Genomic DNA, 15,491 nt, shown 5'->3' on the forward strand with positions numbered 1-15,491 from the left:
CTTCTGTCTATACATTTTCTTCCAAAAGTTATGTTAAGAACTGTTACACATGCTTGAGGCAAACATGAAAGTCTTCCTGCTTAAAAAAAAATTCTTCCTGCTAAAGCTATTAATTATGCCAGTATATTGGATTAAAATTGTTTTGCTAAATCCTATTAATTTCTATAATCTCCTAGTGTGTTTCTCTTTCTTTTTTTATTTTTAGGTAACTACCAAAAAGCATTAGATACTTATAAAGATATTCACAGAAAATTTCCAGAAAATGTTGAATGTAAGTGAGATTACATTTTGTAGCTTTGAAAGTATAGGTTCTCATGTTTTATACCCTATTTTACATTTGCTACAGTAATTGCATACATAGATACCAAGTTATAATTGTGGTTAATATGTTTAAATAGGAGTTTACAGGATCAGAGAATCTGACTATACACATTTTTATAGAATTTAATTGTTGATGGATTTACATTTGAAGAGAACCATTGAATTCTCTTCAAAAGTAAACAAATCTATATTCCCCATCTTGATGTACAATGGATTTGATGTAACTTAAAATAGTGTGAAGTATTACAGCAATAACAACAACTCAGGATCAGGAAAGACACAAAATAACCATGTTTGTATGCGCTATATCTCCACTAGACTGTATATTTGGCCCTGAACAGCCTTGCGGCTACAGGAAAGAGATAAACGACAATCTGTTCTATAATCTTTACTGTTTATGAGGAAATAAAAAGCAATTCCTTGGGAAGAAGAAATATTTTCAACTTCTAATTCATTCAAGCGGAGACACTGAGAGATACAGTAGATAAAGTCATTGAAAGATAATGCAGCTCCTTGCTTTAAAACATCCCTACAGCAAATAAAATAGCATACTTGGACAGACTATTTTTAATTTTGTCCTTCAGTGATAATGAACACAAAACAGCACATTGCAACTCAGTAAAATCAATGTTTCTGAGCCAAGTGTCCCAGTGGCCCAGCCTGATCCTGGGATTAGAAGTACTGCCCCTTCTTAATTAACATTTTCCTCACTTTGGCTTTTATTAAAGCTCAGCAGCAGCTGCCTCACAGATACGGTGTTACTGGTAGCTTAGGAGTAAGGAATTTCTAGTGCTAATTAGAGCAGATTGATTAACCCACAATAGTGGTTTCCAAAGCCAGTCAGGAAACAGGTTACTTGGAAGGGATTCCTTGTTACACTTTCAAAAACTACAGTTTTATTGCCCTATTTATAGAGATTCTCACGTAGGTTTGCTGCGAATCCAGATATTTAATTTTCTCTATTTAAGCTTATTATTTGATTCTCATTCTCGGTCACATTAGGGAATTGGTGCTTTAGAGATTAAATGAGAGAGAGCAGTGATATTTTCTGTGGAAATGATGCAACCCAAAAGTCACCTGGGCAAAAGTCTCTCGGGACCACTGATGTTGGGACTGGACCATTCTGGATCCCATGGGTTGCAGTGTTTTAGCAGTACTCCTGGCCTCTGCCCACTAGATGACAGTAGCACTCCCCCTACCCCCGCACTGTTGTTATAAAAAACATAAATATCCCCAGACATAGCCAAGTGTCCCTTGGGGGCGGGATTGCTGCCTGTTCAGAATCACTGCAGTAACCTGAGCACCTGGCACTGGACCAGTAAAGGGACTGTCTCCAAGCAACGCCAAATGTCTTTCTTTATGGAGAGTTTAGGTTTACTCTAAATATTAAATGAATGTTTACCTGTGCCACAGGGAATGTTCAAGATGACCTTGGCCTGAATAATTTTCAAAACAAATGTCACCAATAGTCTATCTTAACTGTAGTCTTAGGAAAACATTTGCACCCATGGAATGTGTTGTTTTAAGCAGAGTAGTTTTCCAGTGAACCCAACAGATAATTTAGTCTTAAAATATATTCTTCATTTACCAAAAATTGACCTGCACTATGGAGTTATAATTGATGTACTGAATTTCAGAGGACATCTACCAAAAACAGTAATTTTTTGTTTTACACTAAATATTCCTAAGTCACTCTAAGGATAGGTAGATAAAAAGGAATAGTTGTGTATTATTTATAGGAAATGTAAATTACCTTATTATGAATTACTAGTGTATGCATAGGCAATTTATATGCTAAAGTATGACATTTTAAATTATTTTAGTACTGTTACTTTGCAAAACAGTGGTCATGAATAGGTCATTTATTTACAAGTTCTTATGGAGTTTTGTGGCATATTCTTGAACTTCTTTTAACTACTGTGTTGGCATAGCACTGAGCAGAAAACAATACAGATGAAAGTCCTTGTCCTCATGGAGCTTGCTAGTGGGAAGACAAGAGAACACACTTGTAGAATATGTCAGAAGTTAGAAGTGCCATGAAGGAAAGCAGACGAGGGTAAAGCATAATATTGGAAGGGCTCTGATTATAGGTGGTGTGGACAGGTCAGTGAAGAGCGTCCCTTTATTTTTTTATTTTATTTTTAATTTATTGATTTTTAGAGAGAGTGGGCAGGAGAGAGAAACATTGATTTGTTGTTCCATTTATTTATATATTTATTGGTCAATTCTTGTTTGTTCTCTGACTGGGGATCGAACCTGTAATCTTGTTGTAGCAGGACAACGCTCCAACCAAATGAGCTACTCGGCCAGAGTCAAGAGAGTCCCTTTAAACCCCTCTCAGGGAAGTCCATCTTGCCAGGTCAAGAAAATACAGAGTGTAGATACTTTTAAAAAAAATTTTATTGGGCTGTCATTGTTTAACAAAATTATATAAGATTCAAGTGCACAATTCTATAACACAATTTTCAAGAGAGAAACAATCACTGTTCATGAGCATCATTCCTGTGTCCCAAGAGATTGTGGTTAATGATTTGTTATACTTTCAACACAATACACAAATACTTTTCTAAATATATTTTTTACAATTTAGGTCTGCGTTTCTTGGTTCGTCTCTGCACAGATATTGGATTAAAAGAAGTTCAAGAATATGCAACAAAACTCAAGAGATTGGAAAAAATGAAAGAAATAAAAGAACAGGTATCCCATACAGGCCAAAAACTACTATCTGTTAATTTTCAAAATGTCAGCCTTCTATAACTTAACTGAGTGATGTTGGGGCTTCTGTCAGTAAAATGAAGTTGAATTTTTTTTCTGCTCTGGCATAAAGAAAAAACAATAACTAAAATCCTAGTTTTAGGATAAAGTTCTGTCAAAAGTGAGTTTCCAATAGGAGGAAGTTCAATAGACTCATACTCTTTAGTGGATTGTACTAATAGGCAAATAATTTTCCACCATACAAAGTAATTTATTTAGTCATTTTCCAGACTTAATTTTTAGAGAATAAGTTAGTTTATAAACTTAATTTTAATTTGAGAGTCCTGTGACCCATGGAAACTAAGAAGCAGTTAATTGTATACAACATAGTACTTTTTCACTAATATAGTAGAGATGGCTTTGAGAATAATATTAACATACAGGGGAGCATTTTAAATATATTTCCATGTTCCATGAAGTATGTGGAGTAACAATGTACTTAACTTTACTTATTTAAAAGAATAAGCTCTTCTAAATTTGAGCCAAGAATATTTAAAAGTTTAATGTGTTTTTTTAAGTGTCTGCCTTTCATAAGAGATATATTTTTTACCTTAGACTTTTTTTATCTTGGATAATTAAGTCTAAATTCTATATTTGCTTTCAAAATGTGATTACCTTGTTTTTGCTTTGAAGATGTGATCGGAAAGTTTTACAGTCTTTTCAAAGTATCAAGTGTAGAGGAGAGAACCAACATGGCGGTGTAGGTAAATGCCGGTAGATGCAGCTTCCCACAACCACATTAAAATTACAACAAAAATACAGAACAACCATCATTCAGAACCTCCTGAAAGCTAGCTAAATGAAAGTCCTACAACTAGAAAAGTAAAGAAGGAAGTACATTGAGACTGGTAGGAGGGGCAGAGGGCGGAATGGGCTGGTCGGATATCCACATGTGCTGTTTTCTTAATCGGGAGTGATATCTCAACTGCAGAGCCCCACCCCCACTCCCCAGTGAGGAGCAAGGAATCCCAGCCCAACACCAGACCTCCAGCCCAGGGTTCCAGAGCTGGGAAGAGAAGTCTTCATAACTTCAGGCTGTAAAAACCAGTGGGGAATTGTGGCTGAGGGACTCAGGGGCTACTGCAGACCCAGGTATTCCTCTTAAAGGGCCAGCGCATGAACTTACTCAGACTCAATCCCTCTGGCTCCAGCGCTGGGGCCATGACTTGAAAGGAACCAGGGACATTTGGGGAAGAATTGGATTGTCGGGCATCAGGGCAAGAACTCAGGGGCGGCTTTCTCTCAGATAGGGGTGCTCAAAGGAGTCATTGTTCCTGTGCTGGGATCTCCCATGTCACAGAGCTGAGCAGCAGGGGCCATATCTGAGTCTCCATCAACCTGGCTCACTGTTCCCTCTGCCCTGGTGATTCCCTGAGACCCCGCCCCATCCAATTTGCAGCCCCACCCAAGCTGTTTGTAGTGGCTTTTCTATATGAATGGCCTGTCCTGGTTCACGCTTCAAACTTTAAAATTTTTCAAACAAGCAGCAGCTGGCATCAGCGTGCTGCAGACCTATCAATAAAAGGCCCAAGACTGGCACTAGCACCAGCCTTTCTTGCTACACAGCTGGTCCTTGCCTGAAGACTTACAAGCACAATACAAGTAGCAGCCATCTGCAGACCTCTCTGTAGCTCCTGCCAGGTAGTCCCAGGCAGTGGCTGACTACCAGGAGGCCCCAGAACCAGTGCAGCCAGTGGAAAGCTTCAGACCATACCAGATTACAACTCTACACATCCATGAGCGACACATTAAAAAGGCAGATTCAGTGAGCACCAAAGCCTCACTGAAGCAAGTCCTGCTCCATAACAAGACCAAAAGACATAGAAGCTCTACCTAGTACACAGAAACAAACACAGGGAGGCATCCAAAATTAGGAGATAAGCATGTCCCAAATGAAAGAACAGAACAAATCCAGAAAAGGAACTACGCAAAATGGAGACAAGCAACTTACCAGATACAGAGTTCAAAACCCTGGTTATAAGGATTCTCAGTGACTTAGGGGAAGAGTAGATGAACTTAGCAAGAACTTCAACAGCATCAAAAAGGACATGGATATTATTTTTTTAAAAACAGTGAGAAATGAAGGATATAATAACTGAAATGAAAAATAATTTACAGAGATCAACCAAAGGACTTGTATGCATGCATATAAGCATAATCAATGGATACAGACAGTAGGAGGATAAGGGCATGTGCTGGGGGGTGAAGAGGCTGGGGAGAGGTCAAGGGGGGAAAAGAAGACATATGTAACACTTTCAACAATAAAGAATTTCAATTTTTTGAAAAAAGAGTAGAGTTGATGAAGCAGAAGATCAAATCAGTGATTTAGAAGGTAAGGAAATTTTCCTAACCTGGTGAAGGAAATATATACAAGTCCAGGAAAAGCAGAGTCCCAACCCAGATGAACCCAAAAGGCCCACCCCAAGACACATCATAATTAAAATGCCAAAGGTTAAAAACAAGGAGAGAATCTTTAAGTCAGCAAGAGAAAACCAGTTAGTAACTTACAAAGGAGCCCCCATAAGACTGTCAGGTGATTTCTCAACAGAAACTCTATAGCAGGGGTCCTCAAACTTTTTAAACAGGGGGCCAGTTCACTGTCCCTCAGACCGTTGGAGGGCTGGACTATAGTTTAAAAAAGAAACTATGAACAAATTCCTATGCACACTGCACATATCTTATTTTGAAGTAAAAAAACAAAGCAGGAACAAATACAATATTTGTATTTGCATGTGGCTTGCTGGCCATAGTTTTGAGGACCCCTGCTCTATAGGCTAGAAGGGATTGGCATGAAATATTAAAGTAATGAAAAGGAGGGATCTACAACCAAGATTACTTTACCCAGGAAGGCTATTGTTTAGAATTGCAGGACAGATAAAGAGTTTCCCAGATAAGAAAAAGCTAAAGGAGTTCATTACCATCAAACCAGTGTTACAAGAAATATTCAAGGGTCTTAAGAAGAAAAAGGAAAAGGCGGAGAAAAACATAGAAAATATGAATAATAAAATTGATATGGATACACACATATATACTTTACGTTAAATCCAAATGGATTAAATACTCCAATCAAGAGGCATACAGTGACTAAATGGATAATAAAACATAACCCTTACATATACTGTTTAAAAGAGACTCACTTCAGATCAAAACACACAAACAGACTGAAAGTAAAGGAATGGAAAACAATATTTCATGAAAATGAAAACAAACAAAAGCTGGGGTAGCAATACTTATACCAGACAAAATAGACTTTAAAACAAAGCTATATAACAAGGGACAAAGAAGGACCCAGCAGTTTCACTTGTAGGTATTTATCCAAAGAAACCCAAAACACTAAATAAAAAAAGAAATATACACCCATATGTTCATTGTGGCATTATTTCAATAGCCAAGATATGGAAGCAAATTAAGTGTCCATTAATAGATGAGTGGATAAAGAAGTGTGCATATATACAATCAAATATGACTCAGCCATAAAAAAAAAAAATGACAACATGGGTGAACTTAGAGGGTATTGTGTCAAGTGAAATAAGTCAAACAGAGAAAGGCAAATACCATATGATTTTACTTATATGTGGGATCTAAAAAGCTAAATGAAGTAGCAGAACAGAAACAGACTAATAGATACAGACACCATTTTGACAGTTTCCAAATAGGATAGGGATTGGGGGATTTTATTTAAAAAGATTAAGTACAAATTGGTAGTTACAGAAAAATCGTGGAGATATAAAGTACAGCATAAGGAATACAGTCAATAATATTGTAATAACAATGGACTGCCAGGCTGCAGGGGCACAACATCAGTGCCATGCTGCCCAGCCCCACAAAGAGGGGCAGTCTCACTGTTGCAGGGCTTGTCGATGCTCACCACCGCCTCGTCCTGGCAACCCGCAGTTCTTCTCAATCTGTGAGTGACTGAGTAGTTTGTGCATCATTCTGGTGGCAAAGCTAAAATTCCCAATTATCTTGTCTACCTGACCTACTCTGCCTATTCTGAAGTCAAGAGAAGACTGCTTTATAAGACTACTCCGAACATTGCTGCAATGTTTGTATCTAATTTATCATGTGGGCAACGCAAGTTTTATAGCTGGTCTTAAATGCAGAGCTTGGAAAATTGTTTTAATCTGTCCTTCTGGAGACATGGAAAAGCAGTGACCGGGAGACCTGCATTTGGTCATATCCCCCCCCCCCCCAAAATTGAAACACCCATTTTTCATGAGAGGTGCTGCAGCCCCTCCCAGAACCATAGTCAGGAAAAGGGGGAAAAAACCTGCTCTAGTGATATTACCCGCCCCATGCTCAGGAGCCCTGCCTGCCACACCATGCATCTACCTTTGCAGAGGAGACAGCAGCAGAGGCCAAGCCTGTGGGTTTGAACAGTCTCAGGGAGCATAGGTGACTGGTTTGGGTTGGGGCTGTTTGCCCCACATCCTGGGAATTTGGTGCTTTCCCAAAACTCCCAGTTTCCAGCTGATCCCACTGGACTGCATAGTAGGATCTCTGCCCAGCCAAAGGCAGGGAAATATTCTGAGACGTTCTCAGAGGAGTAGCTCTGGAACAGGGAAACACACCCATCACTTTCCCTGAAATCTGAATGACACCTCCCCCTCATTGAAGTCCTAGAGGTCTGTACTCCTGATTCTGCATAAAGACCTTTCAGAAACAGACTGAATGATTAAGATTGACAGCTGGCTGTCAGGAAAAGACAGGTGGAGGCAGAAGGCTACTGACACGTAAATGGGTCCTAAGCTGCTAACAAAATGGCCTTAGAGTGCAGCTGGGACTCTCCCACATAAAGTCCTATGGAGAATGATACAAACTGTGTATAGGTTGAAGCTTCAAACAGGTTGCTGAGAGCCAAAGGATGACAGTTTCTCACAGTGGTTAGCACCTAAGTACCTCCTGGGAAGTCCAGAATTAGCCGGCAAAATAGCCTCAGTAATCAGAAGAGCAGGACCCAAAGGGACCTCCCAGGAGACACTAAACTCTGCTGAGGTGAATGCCACTTTACTTTTTTTCTTTATCTTTCTTCTTTATTGATTTATTATTTTAGTTATTCTTTTTATTTCATAAATATAATTTCTGCTTTTCTTACCCTATTTTTTCTTCTTTTTCCTGTTTTTTTTAAATTAAATCTTTATTGTTCAGATTATTACATTTGTTCCTCTTTTTTTTCCCCCATAACTCCCCTCCTCCCAGTTCCCGCCCCACCCTCCGCCCTCACTCCCCACCCACTGTCCTCATCCATAGGTGCACGATTTTTGTCCAGTCTCTTCCCGCATCTCCCACACCTCTTTCCCCCCCAAGAATAGTCAGTCCATTCCCTTTCTATGTCCCTGATTCTATTATAATCACCAGTTCATTCTGTTCATCAGATTATTTATTCACTTCATTCTTAGATTCACTTGTTGATAGATGCATATTTGTTGTTCATAATGTGTATCTTTACCTTTTTCTTCCTCTTCCTCTTCTTAAAGGATACCTTTCAGCATTTCATATAATCCTGGTTTGCTGGTGATGAACTCCTTTAGCTTTTCCTTATCTGTGAAGCTCTTTATCTGACCTTCAATTCTGAATGATAGCTTTGCTGGATAAAGTAATCTTGGTTGTAGGTTCTTGGTATTCATCACTTTGAATATTTCTTGCCACTCCCTTCTGGCCTGCAAAGTTTCTGTTGAGAAATCAGCTGACAGTCGTATGGGTATTCCCTTGTAGGTAACTGAGTTTCTTTCTCTTGCTGCTTTTAAGATTCTCTCTTTGTCTTTTGCTCTTGGCATTTTAATTATGATGTGTCTTGGTGTGGTCCTCTTTGGATTCCTTTTGTTTGGGGTTCTCCGCGCTTCTTGGACCTGTAAGTCCATTTCTTTCACCAGGTGGGGGAAGTTTTCTGTCATTATTTCTTCAAATAGGTTTTCAATATCTTCCTCTCTCTCATCTTCTAGCACCCCTATAATTCTGATGTTGGTACGCTTGAAGCTGTCCCAGAGGCTCCTTACACTATCCTCGCATTTATGGATTCTTTTTTCATTTTGCTTTTCCAGTTGGGTGTTTTTTGCTTCCTCGCATTTCAAATCATTGACTTGATTCTTGTGTTCCTCTGGTCTGCTGTTGGGAGTCTGTATAGTATTCTTTATTTCAGTCGGTGTATGCTTAATTTCTAGTTGGTTCCCCATCATAACATCAAGGGTCTCATTAGTTTTCTTGTAGATCTCATTAAGTTTATCGGCGGCTTCTAAACAGTTCTTGAGAGACCTTAAAAGTGTGGTTCTGAACTCTATATCTTCCATTGACAATTTTGTCCTGTTTCTTTGTCTCCGCACTTTGTTATGCTTTCTTGGTGCACCCCCTAGTGGTCTTTGTGCGCAGTCTTGTAGTTAAGCCTTGATTGTTGTAGCTAATACCAGGGAGGGTTTGACCTCCAGGCCAAGTGGCTGTGAGAGTCAGCTGTGTCTGCAGTGAGAGAACTTCTGTCCTCTAGGGAGGTGCTAATCTGGCGTTTGCCTGAGGCTATCCGGCAAATGCCTCTGTGCAGGGCTTGGGCGGGGCCGGTGGGTCGCTCGGGATCAACAGGGTGGGCCGGAGAGAGCAGTTTTGGCGGCTCTCAGTCCTGTCCCCAGGGGCTCTGCCTCTCTGAGTCCCAGCACCCGCTGCAAACCTTGGAGAGAAAGCTGCACTTGCTCTGACCGAAGCCAGACAGTCCCGCTTCTCCCGTTTGAGTCTGGGTCCTTAAAGACTCGCCCGTATCTGGAGCTCAGAGTCTGCGACTCCCTCCCAATTGAAAACGCCAACCGCGCCCTCCGCCTCCAGCCCCCTCCGCGCACTCTGCACCTCAGAATTTGACTTCAGCACTGCGCCTCCTCTGAGTGTCCGTATGCGTTTCTCTTTCCTCCTAGTTGTGGGACTTCCACTCAGCCAGCGTTCCTGTGGTTCTGGGTGATGTCCGTTCTGTCTTTCAGTTTCACTTTTGAAGTAGTTGTTCAAGGCAGCAAACTCCGGCGTTTACCTATGCCGACATCTTGGTTCCGACCATCTTTTTCCTGTTTTCTCTTTGTTTTTCCTTTTTTTATTTTTTTCTATCTGTTTTCTCTTCTATTTTCTTCCTTTTTTATTTTATACTGTTTTCCTCTCCCTATTCTTTATTCCTATTTTCTTTCATTCATCTCTGCCCTTCCATATTCCTTTTTCTTCCCCCTTTTTTCCTCCTCATAGTTGTTTTTTTTTTTTTTTTAATTCTATTACACTCATTTTTCCTTCCTAATTTCCTCTTCTTTTCTGGTTGTTTTTGTTGTTGTTTTAGGGGTCTTGTGTATGTTTATGTTTTGTTTCTTGTTTTGTTGTTTTATTTTGTTGTGACACCACCTGCACAATAGTTCTCACCAAGTGGTGTGGGGTGAGCCTTACAGTCAGCCTGCCTGAGAGGAGCTTCCACCCATGAACGGGACAAAAATAAGACCCAATTACAACAGGAGAACCCAAATAATTCACATAAGGGAAATTCCTAGAGCAACCAGCTCAGAAGATCTGAGGAACTGCACCACTAGGTCCCACAAAATACTGACTACATTGAGCCACACCACAAAGACTGGGAGGCATAGCAGTTTGATCTACCACATAGAAACAAATACAAAGGGTAAAGAAAAAGGGGGAGACAAAGAAACTATCCCCAAATGAAAGAAAAAGAGGAACTCCAGAAAGAGAGCTAAACTAAATGGAGAAAAGCAAATTACCAGATATAGAGTTCAATGTCATGATTATAAGGATGTTCAAGGAACTTAGTGAGAATATCAAGAAACGTGGTGGGAACTACAACAGCATAAAACAAGAAATAGAAACCATAAATAAGAATCAGTTGCAACTGAAGAATGACAAAGCTGACATCAAGAATACACTGGAAGGAATTAAAAGTAGATTAAATGAGACAGAAGATCGAATCAATGACTTGGAAGACAAGATAGAAAAAAATCACCCTATTAAAGAAGCAAAAAGAATTAAAAAGTAGAGGAGTACTTTAAGGGAACTTTGAAATAACATGAAACGTAACAACATCCACATCATAGGATTACCACAAGGAGAAGATAGTATTCCAAAAATTCCAAGAGGAAAGAACACCTCCAAGCTTTTTTTCAATGAGCCCAGCATTATCCTAATCCCAGAACCAGATAAAGACACTACAAAGAAAGATAATTACAGGCCAATATCCCTGATGAACATAGATGCTCAAATCCTCAACAAAATATTAGCAAATCAGATCCAGCAATATATTAAAAAGATCATACACCAATACCAAGTGGGATTTATTACAGGGATGCAAAGCTGGTACAATATTTGCAAAACAATAAATGTGATATATCACATAAACAAATTGAAAGAAAAAAATAACATAATCATATCAGTATATTCAGAAAAAGCATTCAACAAAATCTAACACCTATTTTTGATAAAAACTCTCATCATAATGGGATAGAGGGAACATCCCTCAACATAATAAAGGCTATCAATGACAGACCTACAGCCAACATCATACACAATGGACAAAAACTAAAAATATTCCCCCCTAAGAACAGGGAAAAGATTGGGAAGTCTGCTTTCACCATACTTATTCAACATACTACTGGAAGTCCTAGCCACAGTTCTCAGACAAGAAGAAAACAGAAAAGAAATCCAAACTGGAAAGGAGGAAATAAAAGTGACATGATTGACATGATATTGTACATAGAAAATGCTAAAGACTCCACAAAAAAACTGCTAGATTTAATATGTGAATTTGGCAATGTAGCAGGATATGAAATTAACACCCAGAAATTGATGGCATTTTTATACATCAATAACAATCTCTCAGAAAGAAAAACAAAAAAAAAAACACAAATTAAAAACCACAATCTCATTTACCATTGCAACAAAAAAAATTAAGATACTTAGGAATAAACTTAACCAAGGAGGTAAAAGACATGTACTCAGAAAACAGGACATTGAAAAAAAACATAGAGGAAGATATAAACAAGTGGAAGAATATACCGTGTTCCTGGATTGGTAGAATCAACATCATTAAAATGTCCATATGACCCAAAGCAATCTACAGATCCAATGCAATCCTTATTAGAATACCAACAAGATATTTCACAGATCTAGAACAAATATCCCAAAAATTTATACGGAGCCAAAAAAGACCCCAAATAGCTGTAGCAATCCTGAGAAAGAAGAACAAAGTTGGAGGAATCACAATACCAGATATCAAGTTATACTACAAAGCCACTGTACTAAAAACAACCTGATACTGGCATAAGAACAGGCCTATAGATCAATGGAGCAGAATGGAGAACCCAGAAATCGACCCAAGCCATGATGCTCAATTACCATTTGACAAAAGGGGCAAGAGGATACAATGGAGTAAAAGTAAAGACAGTCTCTTCAATAATTGGTGTTGGGAAAATTGGACAGATACATGCAAAAAGAAAAGGAAGAAAGAAACTAGATCACAGACTTACACCATACATAAGAATAAACTCAAAAAAACTTAAATGTAAGTTGTGAAACCATAAAAATTTTAGAAGAAATCATTGGCAGCAAAATCTCAGGCATTATATTTGCTGATAACATCCTAGGGTAAAGGAAACCAGGGAGAAAATAAACAAATGGGATTACATCAAAATAAAAAGCTTCTGCTCAGCAAAAGAAACCAGCATCCAAATGAAAAGGGAGAACATATTTGCCAATGATACATCTGATAAAAGGTTAATATTCAAAATATATAAGGAACTCATACAACTTAACAAAAGGAAGAGAATCTAATTAAAAAATGGGCAAAGGACCTAACTATTCACTTTTCCTAAGAGGACATACAGAAGGCCAAGAAACATATGAAAAAAAATGCTCAAAGTCACTAATCATCCGAGAGTTACAAATCAAAACGTCAATGAGGTACTATCTCACACTTGTCATAATGGCTACCATCAACAAATCAACAAATGATAAGTGCTGGCGAGGATGTGGAGAAAAGGGAACCCTCATACGTGGCTGGTTGGAATGCAGACTGGTGCAACCATTATGGGAAACACTATGGAGTTTCCTCAGAAAATTAAAAATGGAACTGTCATCTAACCCAGGAATCCCACTTCTGGGAATATAGCCTAAGAAACCCAAAGCACCAATCAGAAAGAATGTATGCACCCCTATGTTCATAGCAGCATAATTTACAATAGCTAAATCTGGAAACAGCCCAAGTGCCCATCAGTAGATGAGTGGATAAAAAAGCTGTGGTACATTTATACCGTAGAATACTATGCAGCAGTAAAGAAGAAGAATCTCTTACCCTTTGAGACAGCATGGAGGAACCTGGAGAGTATCATGCTGAGTGAATGTCAGTCAGAGAAAGGCAAGTATCACATGATCGCACTCATGTGTGGAAACTAAGTAACAAAATAAACAGATGAATGGAGTGGATCTAGAGACATGGAGGCATGGAACAGAGTGCAGAATCTCAGAGGGAAGGCAGGGGAGGGTGGTTGGGTGTGAGGTAATCAACCAAGGACCTTGTATGCAAATATGCATAACCATAGATACACAATAGGGTGCTGAAGGCCTGGGACGGGACAGGGGGCTAGAGGGAGTCAACGGGGAAAAGGGGGACATATGTAATACTTTGAACAATGAATAATTTTTTAAAAAAAGAATACTTTATTAAGCTTGTTACCATATGAGTTATCATTGATGCATTTAGATCATCCACTGTTTACCTTACCAAATTATTAATGTCTCCCTGTGCTGAAGCAAAACTTCTTTCAGTAATATTTTATCACTATTCTTATTGTAATTTATATAAAACCCAGTGTCATTTATGTTCTTTTAGCTTCTCCTTAATAACTTCCCTTCCCACCTTGTTATACCTTCATCTTTCGGGTTAAAGCTCTGTCCTCATCCACAAAGCACTGTCTTCATTTTCCTTGAAATCAATTTCTCTATCATTCTTCAGTACTCCTCATTAAATTTTATGTCAAAGAAACATTTTCCTGATGTTTTCTCTTTTTATGTTTTGCTCATAAACACAAAGTGGAGGGGGAAAGTTAGTTGGCAAGGAAGATCCTAGGAAGAAGAAGAAGCTTAAAGAGAAAGAATTCTCATATATCTGAGAGCCAGCTTCTCAGTTAATTGTTGCATGTCTCAGTTTCTTCTCTAGGTTGTGAACCCAGGGCACAAGGAGCTCTTTCCTGGCTTGTAGAGCACAAAACATAATAATAATCATGAAACAAGATATAATAAGTTCCTTTTCTAAATTTGAACTTAAAACTTTGTTACTTTTTTTTCTGTTTCTTGTTTAGAATCTGTCCTTAACGTTTTTTCCTATGTAATTAAAATTTCTTCATCAAATCATTGTTGATGCCTCCATAATACCCTGTTATATAGATATATCTTGATTTCTTTAAATATTGCCACATCTTTAGACAGGTGCATGTCTTTTTTATAGGTGGTAGCTTTCTATGTCTGATTTTTTTTAAAAAAATCTTTACCTGATAACCTCCTGAATGATGTCAGCAATCTTTTGGTGACAGGTTTTCCTTTAATTCTACTTTACTACACTGCTTAACCAGACATTAATAACGACAGCTAACATGTATTTATTTCATGGTTAAGTGCAGGCATTGTTCTAAGCAATTTACATGCCTCAACTACTGTGATCACCCCAATAATCCTATGATATTGGATATGGTGTGATTATTACTACTTTTTACAGGTAAGAAAACTGAGTCCTGTAATGGCTAGTAACTTTCTGCAGGTCACCAGGTATTGGGGGCAGACCTGAGATTCAAATCCTGCCTCCTAACACTGTGCCTGACACCTTGGGAAAAGCAGAGAAAGAGAGTGATGCAAGTCATCATTTTTAGTTGTATACAGTCCTTATTTATTCTGCATCCAGCAAGGTTGCTATTTTGTGCAATGGATTAGATCAAAATGTACCTTGCCATCAACTCACCATAGGAATTAGGGTCTCAGAACAGTGCTAGTCAAGTGTGGTCTGTGGACTAGTAGAGCTTCAGAATCATATGTAGTTAGAATTACAAACTACCCAAACCCTACTCCAGAATTACAGTCTCTGGGTATTGATCCAAAAATCTGTGTATGTGATTTTTAAAATAATTCTCCAGGTAATTTTTATATTAACCAAAGTCTGAGAAGCACTATTGTACAGTTTATGCTCCCAAAGGGTCACCTTGCAGATAATAAAAAGACAGCTAGGGTATGGAATCTGATTTAAAGGAGGGGTGTAGACATAAAATAAATCAGGCCATGAATTTTTTTTAAATTTTTTCAAATGGAAAAGAATTTGTATAAACCTAAGAAAGAAAGATAAATTGATTCAGGTTTATTTGATTCAGGATTAATGTGTCTCCCTGAGCCCCTAGTGCCTTTTTTAAGATGTT

At 38.5% G+C, this 15,491-nt stretch overlaps 1 protein-coding gene across 4 annotated transcripts in view; it reads left to right on the plus strand.

Annotated features, from left to right (window-relative positions):
* IFT88 (intraflagellar transport 88) overlaps positions 1 to 15,491 on the plus strand; it is a 164,550-nt gene that overhangs the window by 92,320 nt on the left and 56,739 nt on the right. For all 4 annotated transcript variants that reach the window (XM_059684205.1, XM_059684203.1, XM_059684202.1 and 1 more), the window contains 2 exons: positions 206 to 271; positions 2,912 to 3,018. In XM_059684205.1, coding sequence (XP_059540188.1) covers positions 206 to 271; positions 2,912 to 3,018 — 173 coding nt within the window. The remainder of the gene's footprint in view (positions 1 to 205; positions 272 to 2,911; positions 3,019 to 15,491) is intronic.

The sequence above is a fragment of the Myotis daubentonii genome, chromosome 2 (genome assembly GCF_963259705.1).
Source record: "Myotis daubentonii chromosome 2, mMyoDau2.1, whole genome shotgun sequence".
NCBI classification, from domain to species: Eukaryota; Metazoa; Chordata; class Mammalia; order Chiroptera; family Vespertilionidae; genus Myotis; species Myotis daubentonii.